The sequence below is a fragment of the Vitis vinifera genome, chromosome 9, assembly GCF_030704535.1.
Source record: "Vitis vinifera cultivar Pinot Noir 40024 chromosome 9, ASM3070453v1".
Taxonomy (NCBI): domain Eukaryota; kingdom Viridiplantae; phylum Streptophyta; class Magnoliopsida; order Vitales; family Vitaceae; genus Vitis; species Vitis vinifera.
The window spans coordinates 20880534-20892766 of record NC_081813.1 but is presented as its reverse complement, the minus strand read 5'-3'; the positions used below and the strand labels follow the sequence as shown (position 1 = coordinate 20892766).

The following is a 12233-nucleotide window of genomic DNA, read 5'->3' as shown; positions in this document are numbered from 1 at the left end:
AAGGGCAAATATGGGGAAGTTGAAGGGGGGTGGTGTTCTAAGAAAGTGAGTGATAGGTACAAGGTTAGGCTATGGAAAGCCATAAGGAAATTGTAGGTGATTGTTAACACTAAAGTCTCTTTTTCTATGGGTACTGGAAGGAGGGGTTAAGTTTTAGAAGGATAGCTAGTGTGGTAGTGAGTCGTTGTGTGATTCTTTCCCCTCCTTATTTGTCTTAGCTCACTCAAAGGAGGCATGGGTGGCGAATCTATGAAATCAATCTAATGTTAGTGGTTGTTGGAATTCTAATTTCTCTAGAAATCTAAATGATTGGGAGATTGATATTATGGAGCATTTTCTTTTGAGGCTTCAAGATAAGATGGTGATTTAGCCAAAGACAGAGAGCAGTTCTTTCCCTATGAAGTCCCTTTACACTTGCCTAAAGCCTGGGAATTCTACCCCCTTCCCAAAAGTTGTTGTTTGGAACTCTTGGGTTCCACCTAAGGTGAGTTGCTTTACCTAGGAGGCTTTGTGGGGTAAAGTTTTGACTTTAGATCAACTCTAAAAGAGAGGGTGGTCTTTGGCTAATAAATGCTTCCTTTGCCATATTCAGGAGGAGTCGATTGACCACATCTTGCTTCATTGTGGTATAGCAAGGGCTTTACAGCAGTTTTTGTTCTCTCTTTGGTGTTGTCTTCCTCAGTAAGAGAGACTTTGTTAGATTAGGTTGTGTCTTGTGTTGGAAGGAAACCAAAAAAGGTGTAGGCAACAGCTCCTTTGTCTCTTTTGGACAATTTGGAAGGAGAAAAATAGAAGATCATTCAAAAATGAAGAGCTCTCTATCCTAAGACTAAAAAATTTGTTGCTCTATAACTTGTTTTCTTGGACCAAGTTGTGCATAGTAGTAGGCCCAATGTCCTTATGTAATTTTATTAGTTGATTGGGTTCTCACTAAGGGAGGGAGTAGTTTTTTGTTTCTGTTTCCCTATTTTTAGCCATCTCTTGGCAGTCATTGTAAACATCATGCGTTCTTTGGTGCGCCTTTTTTGGCGCTTTTAATGCATTTCTTGTTTACCTATCAAAAAAAAAGTAATAACACACAAATGGTTCTAAATTCCATCATATTTTAAAGTAGTATGCACAGAACAAATAGATTGCTATATTTGATAGATTAACAAATCAAAGTTAATATGTTTCACTGGATTGATTCAATTTCTAAGAAATTGACCTTATGTTTTTATCTTAATATTATGATTTTAATCCTTAATTTTAAAACATTTTGTCAAAGAACGATAAACGAGATTAGTGTTAGATTTTCAGTCATGACATCATATCAAATCGTGTTGTGACTGAATACAATCATATAGTGTGATACTATATTTCATGTTGAAATGTACTTGGTATTTCTGCTAATTCTAAATCATATAATAACAAACCTTAATTAACATGGTATTTGTACGGATGTGTAACTTTACTTTTCAATATGTATTAGAAGTAAACCTCATTATTTGATTTCTCACGAGCTATGATACTGATATCAATGTGATTTGACTGGATTTTACCTTTGTTTTATATCCAGACAGATTGCTTAGATCTCTTAAAAGGACTTAGTGTAGCATTGAGAACCATTCTAGTTGCATGTAGCATCATGTATGTTCTCTTTATACCTATAAAAATAAAATTCATGTATGTTCTACTTATGCATCAGAATATAATGTATTGATATCGGTAGACACCCAAATGATAAACATATAGATGAACGATATTGATGGTAAAACACCTAGGCTATAAATGAATTACTTATGTAAGATGATAATCGCCCTCTGGATAAAATTAAACATTCACGCCTGTGCACACACGAAAAAAAAAAAAATTGCATCTTATATATCCTTTCTTCTATGAGCCAAATACTCAATTAGTTCATTCAAATTCCTATCAGAAGATCCACCTTTCTTCATAGCTTGCCATGCCATTCTCTTCACCTCCGGTGCCCTTTCCCTAGCCTTCCTACCCTTTTCTCCCCCCATCAACTCCTATATTTTATCACATATTATCTCACTTCCAATGGTTTTAGAACCCTCACTCAGTTCTCAAACCCTTATTCCAGCTCCCAACCTGTCTGCAACAATCTTGGCATTGAATGGTTGGTCAACTGCGGTTGGCCAAGCCAGCAGTGGCACCCCCATTGACAAGCTCTCCAAAAAAGTTCCAGCCACAGTGGCTCAAGAATCCTCCTGTTTTTGGGTGTGCTAGTATTCTAGGCTGCTCCACCCAGCTTCTCACAATCAAGCCCCTCTCCTTCACTCTCTTCCATCCCTTTGGTGCCACCCAATTCCTGGATTTTACCTCCCAGATGAATGGATGCATGGCCATTTCCAGCCCAAGAGCTATCTCATCCAACTGCTCGTCAGTAACATGTGCTTCTGATCCAAATGATAGATAAAGCAGTCTCATACCCTATTTGTTTGTTGAGCCATTCAATGCATGGATCGGAAGTTTGATTCCCAGCTTGTGGCTCACTGGTGTCTTCTTCTTCTTTGATTTGATCACAAAGCAGTAGAGGGCCAACACACCATGCTTTGGCTTCCGTACTATAGAGTGATTCCAGAGCAGCTATATGCTCTCTTTCAATATCTTCAAAGCTATTTAAATCTGCCTAGGTGAACTCTTGAACTATAGAGGACATTAGACTGGATCTGGGGTCATGTTTCAGGTGCAAGAAGTCTGCTCGTGTTACCTGGAATGGGGTTGGTAACTCAGGAAACTGTACAGGATCCTCGGGCAATGATGCCAAAATATATTGAGTGTGGAAGCCTGATGTAATCAGTATTGCTTGAGATAGGGCGCTCATACCATAAGTAACAATCCTAGGAATGCCAAAAGAGTTGCAAGAGTCAAGCGTCCAGCCTAGGAAGAAGTCTAAGATCACACCAATGGGTGGACACCCAGCCTCAAACATACCTCTGAGGATCTCCTCAAAGGGTTCTTTAAGCTTCTTGATCGCCTCGATGAAAGGAGCACACAGGTCTTCTGAGGGAAGGTCAACAGTGTTCTCTACTCCTAGTGGTCCCCTCAACTCTAGGAAATGGTATTACAGAAATAGAGATTTCTGGGTTTTTAGGGACTTTAGAATGGATGCCTGGAAAATTTTCAGGGGTGGTGATGATGGTGACCTTGATACCGCAGCGAGCTAGGAGCTTGGAGAGGTCTAGCATAGGGAGGGTATGGCCTTGTGCCATGAAAGGGAAGACCACTACATGGAGAGGTGGTGCAGACCCCATTATCAATGGTGACAACCCCTACAGTTTCTAGGATTTCAGAAATATTCAAGTGGGTTCTATAAATACCATATTATACTGATCATTAAATTCAAATCCAACAAGATAGCAGACATACTCATTGAGAGAATGTATCCTCATTAGTTATGGCTGAATTTGCTTTTTCTCCTTATTAGGAAATCATCATTGTTGTTGCCTAATTAAAATAGAGTTCTTCTTCATATTTTGTAAATTCAGAGGTATTTTCTTATCTGTCTATGAAATATATCATCAAGAAAACTTCTTTTTTTCGTTTGAATTATTGTAAGCATGTTGGCAATGTTGAAGTCCAGTGATGAATGGGTTTGAAAGGAGATGACTTTTTCAGATTCTTTTTCTTTTTCTTTTTCTTGTGCTTTTTTAGTTAAAATATGATATGGGATTGTTGATTGAATTGAATTTATTCAGAAATATATTCTATTTTTATAGTATTTCTTTTTAAATTTTCAATGTCTAAGATTGGCATCTATATAACCTTCCTTATTGTCAGAAATATAATCTATTTTTATAGTATTTTTTGCTAATTTTCAATGTCAAGTTGTCATCTTTGTAACCTTCCTTATTGTCCTTATTGGAGAGAGTAGAAGAAGTTCTGATATCCCCATCTCATATTTTAGGCTTTCCACTCTGTTGATCATAAAAAAGTATATAGAGAAAGAAAAAAAAGCTAAATATATGATTTTAAGTCTCTGATTGGATTGAATTGTATATAATTTTGAGTATTTGATTGGATTGAATTATAGCATGATTCATTTATTCCATTCTTATAGTATTTTACGGTAATCTTCAATGTCTTAAGTTGAATAGGATAATCGTTTTCTCCTCGCATAGCATTTACCATGATCTTATAGATGTCACTTTATTGGAGCTTCTGAAAGTTTGATATTCGTCTTATGTGATGCTCACCTGAATGAACTTCATCGAAGCTTTTATTATGGGCTTGTTTTTATGAATGTCGCTTTATGTGATTACACAACACTTGCTCGTTTAGAAACCAAGGAAGTAGTGAGAAAACTAACAACCAAACAACCAAACAATAATTTAGCATTCAAGCATACTCTTTCCAACTCCCTGTTAAAATGTAATGATACTTTCTGTTCTTTCAGTAAGTATTAGTGAGGCATCTTATGACTATTCTGTTCAATCCCTCAAAAATGCTTGATATTTTCTGCTATGCAAATGACCAACTCCACGTAAGTAACATTTTTTCAATGAACTAAACCTAATTATACCATTTATAATTAATATTCACTGGTCTGGAATAAATTAAATATTTAAATCATGTTTGTTGTTATATGCAAGATTAGAAAATGCAGTTTACGAATGAATAAATCCATACAAATGTGAATAAAACCTTTTCAGCGTGGTGTTTGACATGCATGGCATGCATGTTTAGGGTTCTAAACCATGGGTGGGCTCATCAAAACACAGACATCACAAGAAGTTTCAGAATGGTGTGGTGTCCATGTCAACTATCTTTGTCCTTGTGAGAAAGATGTTTAAAGTACAGCCTAAGAATAGATTGAGTTTAACTCCTTTTTATTTCTTTATATAGTGATTGTTAACTCTCATGACTTCCAACAAAGATTAGAGTTTAGTGAACAACTAAGCAAGATAAAGTCATATAGTTACCAATAGTTACCAGAATATTAGGTAACGAATTTCACTTATGAACAGTTAAGCAGTTTTTGGTAAATTTGTTTGATCAAGTGGGTACATTACTAATCACTGTGATTGGTTGCATATTTAATTCATGATCTGCTTGCAATCAATCTGCCCATTTCTTTAGCCGAAAAAGAAAAACACCCAGAATTCTCCTGGAAATGTACTTGGCATTTCTGCAACTTCTAAATCATGTACTAACTAACCTTAATTAACTTGGTATTTGTATGAGTTTGTAACTTTATTTTTCAATACATATTAGAAGTAAGCCTCATTATTCAATCTCTCACTAGTTGCAATACAGATATCAATGTGATTTGACTCAATTTTATCCTTGTTTTATATCCAGACAGCTTGTTTACATGTCTTAAAAGGACATAATGTAGCATTGAGAACCATTCTAGTTGCATGTAGCATCTTGTATGTTCTGTTTATGTATTGGCATATAATGAATAAATGTAGGTAGAAACCTGAATGGTGAACATATAGATGAACAATATTGATGGTGAAACACCTAGGTTATATGCTTTCTTCTACGAGCCAAACTTTCGATTAGTTCATTCAAATTCCTATCGGAAGATCCACCTTTCTTCATAGCTTGCCTTGCCATTCTCTTCACCTCCTGTGCCCTTGCCCTAGCCTTCCTCCCCTTTTCTCCCTCCATCAACTCCTTTATTTTATCACAGATTATCTCACTTCCAATGGTTTGAGAACACTCACTCAGTTCTAGAATTCTTATTCCAGCTCCTAACCAGTCTGCAACTATCTTGGCATTGAATGGTTGTTCAGCTGCCATTGGCCAAGCCAGCAGTGGCACCCCCATTGACAAGCCCTCTAACACTGAGTTCCAGCCACAGTGGCTCAAGAACCCTCCTGTTTTTGGGTGTGCTAGTATTCTACACTGCTCCACCCAGCCTCTCACAATCAAGCCTCTCTCCTTCACCCTTTCCTCCCATCCCTCTGGTGCCACCCAATTCCTGGATTTTACCACCCAGATGAATGGGTGCATGGCCATCTCCAGCCCAAGAGCTATCTCATCCAACTGCTCATCACTTACATGTGCTTCTGATCCAAATGATATGTAAAGCACAGTCTCATACCCTATTTGTTTGTTGAGCCATTCAATGCATGGATCGGAAGTTTGATTCCCAGCTTGTGGCTCATTGGCGTCTTCTTCTTTTTCTTTGATTGGATTACAAAGCAGTAGAGGGCCAACACACCATGCTTTGGCTTCCGTACTATAGAGTGATTCCAAAGCAGCTATATGCTCTCTTTCGATATCTTCAAAGCTATTAACAAGGAGCCCCCAGCTCTTTAAATCTGCCTCTGTGAACTCTTGAATTATAGAGGACATTAGACTGCCTCTGGGGTCATGTTTCAGGTGCAAGAAGTCTGCTCGTGTTACCTGGAATGGGGTTGGTAACTCAGGAAACTGTACAGGATCCTCAGGCAATGATGCCAAAATATATGGAGTGTGGAAGCCTGATATAATCAGTATTGCTTGAGATAGGGCGCTCATACCATAAGTAACAATCCTAGGAATGCCAAAAGAGTTGCATGAGTCGAGCGTCCAGCCTAGGAAGAAGTCAGAGATTACGCCAATGGGTGGACACCCAGCCTCAAACATACCTCTGAGGATCTCCTCAAAGGGTTCTTTAAGCTTCTTGATCACCTCGATGAAAGGAGCGCGCAGGTCTTCTGAGGGAAGGTCAACAGTGTTCTCTACTCCTTCTAGTGGTCCCTCAACTCTAGGAAATGGTATTACAGAAATAGAGATTTCTGGGTTTTTAGAGACTTTAGAATGGATGCCTGGAAAATTTGCAGGGGTGGTGATGATGGTGACCTTGAGACCGCGGCAAGCTAGGAGCTTGGAGAGGTCTAGCATAGGGAGGGTATGGCCTTGTGCCATGAAAGGGAAGACCACTACATGGAGAGGTGTTGCAGACCCCATTATCAATGGTGATGGGATGAATTCCAGAAAAATTCAGGTGGGTTGTGTAGGTACTACAGTATACTGATCATTAAATCCAAATCCAACAAGATAGCAGACATCCTCATTGAAAGAAATGCATCCTCATTAGCTATGGCTGAATTTGCCTTTTCTCCTCATTAGGAAATCACCACTGTTGTTGCCTAATTGATAATAGAGTTATTTGTCATTTCTTTCATATTTTGAGAATTCAGATTTATTTTCTTGTCTATCTTGAAACATATCATTATGGTGAATTCATTTTTTTCCAATCCAGTGATGAATGGGCTTGAAAAGGAGATGACACTTTCACATTGTTTTTTCCTTTTTTTTTCCTTGTGATTGAATTGAATTTCTTTAGAAATATATTCTATTTTTACATTTTTTTTATTTTTTGGGTGACACTTCCACACTGTTTTTCCTTTTTTGTTTTTGTTTTTTTTTTACATTATTTTATCATAATTTTGAATAGCTAAAGTTGGTAATTTGTATAACCTTCATTATTGTCCTTGTCTCAATCTCATATTTTAGACTCTAGACTCCGTTGAATGTTGATCATAGAAAAATATAGGGAAAATGGAAAAATAAAATACAAATAACCCAACTAGGAAGGATCAAGGAATCTCTTCTTTTTTTTTCCTTTTTTTTCTATCTTTTTTTTTTTGGTATTTGGTTATCATAGAAAAAATATGAAGGACAATTAGATATAATAAAATGGTTATTATGAGTGACACTGATACATAAAAGATGAGATATTATATCATATTTCATTTCTGATCGATGATAAGATAGAAAAAGTTGACATCATTTAACATAATATTATCATATATTATGTTTAGTTAACATAATTAACATGGAATAGGATAAGTGGTAAAATGTATTATCCATCTTTTTTTTTTATATCCCTTTTATATGAAAAAAGTTGATGTTAAGAAAAGGTGTAAGATATGTATATCTCATGCATTGTAAATTTATTTTTTTATTAATTTTTTATATTATTTATTTTGCAAAATAAAAATTTTATCATAAAATTAAATTTGTGGTTAAAAAGAACCAAAAAAATTTGTAAAATAATATTAATATATAAACTTAAATTATAAAGTTTTAATATTTTAATCTTAAATATTATTAAACTTAAAGAGAAATTTTATTTTTTAAAATAGAAGATATTTGAATGTGATATAATTTTTATTTTGAATATTGAAAAATAATATATATTTGATATTATTTTTTTATTCATTTTACAAACTAAATATAAATATAATATATCTCATATTATATCCACTAAAAATCATATACTATGATATATATTTCATATGAAGGCTATATAATATCCCAAAATATATAAATTATTCTATTCTATTTCATCCCACCAACTAAACGTGGTTGAAAGAAAAAATAAATAAATAAATAAGATAAGATGGGGTTTAGAGAAAGAAGAATGAAAATGGTATTTTGGGTATTTTTAAAATTATCGGGTGAATATATTTCTTTGTTTTAAATTTATAGTGCATATGTAAATAGGGTGAATGTAAAGAGAGTTTTGGTAGGCGCAAATATAATTTCTCCATAAATAAATATATCACAATAAGATTTTTTGCAAAATTTGGCAAGCTTGGTATCTTTTGAAAAATAAATAAATCAGTATGGACCTATTTGCAGCTTTTTCTTTTTTTCTTTTTTCTTTTTTTTAATTGTCATTGGGAAAATATAATTTGGGCATGTGCCTTCATCTACCTAAATAAGATGGTCGTCTCTTAATTCCTAATTAATAATTAATAATTAATAAATTTTTTTTATTTAATGATTTTAAAGGTTAAAGATATTAGTTTAGATTTGATTTTGATAAAAAGGTTGTTAATTCATAATAGCCTTATAGATGATAGTATTGTTTTCATAAATGTTTTTATCAAATATAAATTAGTATTTAAATATAAATAAAAAGACATTTTCAAAAAAGATTTTGATAATGTGTTATATTATAATAATAATCATCAAAAGGTTTGTCATATATTTTTTTTTCCCAATTGATTTATGCCAAAAATCTATCATCCCAATAATGAATGGGGATAAGATTCTTCTCTTAATTTTTTTCCATTCTTGTGTTGATTTGATTAATAATGATTTTGGGTTTGGTTGAATTCGATTTCTCCACAAATATATTCCATTTTTGTAGTAATTTATGGTAAGTATGGGACTCATTTGGTCATGTTTTCTGAAACTTATTTTTAAAAATTATTTTTAAGTTAAAAAATAAAAAACTATTTTTAAAAATAAAAAATAATGGTAAAAATAACTCTCACTTATTCTCTAAAAATTGTTTTTCATTTCATTTTATTGTTAACAATTGTTTCTCAAATAATGTTAGAAATTTTTTTAAATAGTTTTTCATTTTTAAAAACAAAAAAAAAATGATTTTTAAATCATATGGCCAAACAGACTCATAATTTTCGATGTCCATTTTTATTGAAAAAGAGGATGTTTGTCTATGGTCTTCATAAATATCCCTCATTAATTAGCCAATATTTGGTAAGTTCTTTTCGGAAGATTAACATTAATGCCTAAAACAAGGCCCATGACCAAGCCCATAGTTGCCCTATTGGGCTAATTCAATGATCATGAGAGAAAGCTACCAAGGCCCACAATAGGCCGGTCCACCTAGGCCCTCACGATGAGCTCGGCAAGGGCTATAACCGGGCCAAGACTCGACTCACCAATTGGCAAGCTGGTTTGCTTGACCCCATATTGGACCATTAGGCTTATTTGACAACAATAGTGGGCCGGGCCTAGCAACCCACAATATGCCAAGCCCATGTTCGATCCTCTCATCCGATGATGATGTGAGCCCACATAATGATCTTGAAGCCCTAACCAATATGATGATGATGATCATGACGACGATGATGCATGGTCCCATATTGGTCCCATTGGACTCATCCAATGATGATGATGTCGGCCATGTCGGCCATTTTGGCCATTTCAGCTCATCCAAATGATGATGATGACGACGACGACGTATTCATCCATGACGATGATGAAGCCCTACCATATATTTGCCCTATTGGGCTCATCCGATGGGCTCAAATGATGATGATGATGATAAGTGGCCCAGCCCGTTAGTGGGCAAGCTGAGATAGCCAAATTTGTAGCGACACAGTACTAGAAGCCCAATAAGAGGGGCTACGGCCCAATAGAGAATGGTGACCCCCATTGATCAAAGCAGTGCCCTTTGTATTAAACCCTTCCCCAACATACACCTCCCTCAGTAATGCATTTCCTCTGATATCTTCTATGAGATTCCTTCATACATGACGAAGGGACACAAAAAACATATCGATATGTTTCATTGGAATAATTAAACAAATGAGCTCTCTACTTTTTGAGATTATATATTATAAAAGTTTTATTAAATATTATCGGTTTAATACGAATTGAAATACGATTGAAATACGAATTGACACGAATAATCAGTAGTTAACATATGATTTATTTGCGATGGTTATGATCCATTTGACATGATCATGATCCATTTAATCCCTTTTCTAAAGAAAATTTTTCGTACTTTTCTTGAAGCCAAGCCTAGAGTATAATTATTATATATTGTAGATAGATAAAAAGACACCAGATCTACCTCTTTGAAACCAATGCACAGGAAAATCAAGTCACAACTCACAAGCAGAAGATTCCATGGCTGAAAAGGCACCTTCATCCTCCTCCTCCTCCACCACCACTTCTCTTGCATCCTCTGCCACCGGCCAGCCGATAAATGTTATTGGAATTTTCAGAGAAGCCATCAAAACACCAGCTAGAAATGGGAAACTTATGCTGCAGATCATGCTTCTTGTCGTCTCTCACTGCACTCTCCTTGCTCTCCTGCATCATCTGTTTGCCACGCCATTGATGGAGAAGGTTGAAGACAACTACAACAAGCCCACCGTTCACTGGGAAGATCTACGAGCTCTTCTGGGGATCGAAGTTCCTTTCCTGGTTGGGTTTTGGGTGGTTTCGATGTTTGGGATAACCATAACAATCTATGCAGCAGCCATGACTTATGCCAGAAGATCTGTATGCCTAAAGGACCTGCTCTCATGCATACAATGGAAGAAACCCATAATAACATCACTGTATGTTTCTTTTATTCCGGTAGTGTATGCCATTTTGGTTATAGGTTTGATCAAATCGATCAACCTAATCACTAGGGAAGATGCAGGGCAAGCATGGAGGGGGGCAACAGCTGTCATGGCTGCACTGCTCTACATCTACTTGACCTCAGTTTCAACTCTTGGGCTTGTTGTTTCAGTCATGGATGATGAGTGTTATGGAGCAAAGGCACTCGAAAAAGCTGTAAAACTTAGCAGCGGTAGAAAGCTCCAAGGTTTTTTCTTAATGTTGATTCTGGAACTACTAAGCATTCCAATCTACATTCTATTCTATGTTGCATCAACAGATGATGATGATGAAATTGGTGCAGTGACCCTTTTTGGTTTCGGGTTCCTTGCAACCGTTCTTTTCTGCCTAGTAAATATGTTGTCCTATGTTGTGTTTGCTGTGTTCTACTCTGAATGTAAAAAGAACAGTGGGGAGGGAATAGAGATGGGAATAGGACCTGGGTACAGCTTGGTTCCTACCAAACTACAAGAGAAAGCAGAGGCATAGCAGAATGCATCATCAAGTTCATCGCCCAGGTTTTGGAGACTCCTCAGGTTTCTCATCTGTAGATTCAATGACACCAACTGCCCTTCCTACTTCTCTTTTTCTTTGGTAGCATAAGATGGACTTTCCAAAGCCACAGTTTCTTTAGCTTGATGATGAAGTTTGAGAGTATTGTTTAGATCTTAGAGGGTGTTTATTTAACTTGATTATGAAGTTTGTCAGTATTGTTCAATAAAACCTTTCTTCACCACTAACCTGATGAGTGCTAACCTTAACATCTGACCTATCCCTATAACATAACATTAATGTATAATGTTCTGCTATAGTAAAAATGGGAAAACGGGGAAGAGCTAAAAAGGGAATTCCCAAGCCATTGTGACCGAAGAGTTGAAAGATGTCTAGATTTCAATCCCTTTCCACTGCCTCAGCAACTAATCAAAAGCATAATTCACACTCTTGTACAAGGTTGTACAAGACTTACCCAACGTGAACTTGATACACCAACTAATCCTAAGTCTAACTCAAACACAAATTCTTAACATTAGGCACTAACAGAACCCAGTGAAAGATTTTCTGAGTTGAGGTTGGATTGCTCCAATTTTGGCGCAATCCAGCCTTATGAACATGTAGAAAAACAAAAAAAAAACAAGTCA

At 35.8% G+C, this 12233-nt stretch overlaps 2 protein-coding genes across 2 annotated transcripts; both read right to left on the bottom strand.

Annotated features, from left to right (window-relative positions):
• Positions 1–2127: 2127 nt before the first annotated feature.
• LOC104880404 (UDP-glycosyltransferase 90A1) lies at positions 2128–3260 on the bottom strand. The gene is made up of 4 exons (XM_010656889.1): positions 3161–3260; positions 2717–3057; positions 2500–2635; positions 2128–2402 (listed from the first exon to the last, which is right to left on the bottom strand). The coding sequence occupies exons 1-4, from the start codon at positions 3258–3260 to the stop codon at positions 2128–2130; spliced, it is 852 nt and encodes a 283-aa protein (XP_010655191.1).
• A 2212-nt stretch (positions 3261–5472) lies between these two features.
• Positions 5473–6909, bottom strand: LOC100260498 (probable UDP-glucosyl transferase 73B6). Its single transcript, XM_010656851.3, has one exon. The coding sequence runs from the start codon at positions 6907–6909 to the stop codon at positions 5473–5475; it is 1437 nt and encodes a 478-aa protein (XP_010655153.1).
• Positions 6910–12233: the final 5324 nt, after the last annotated feature.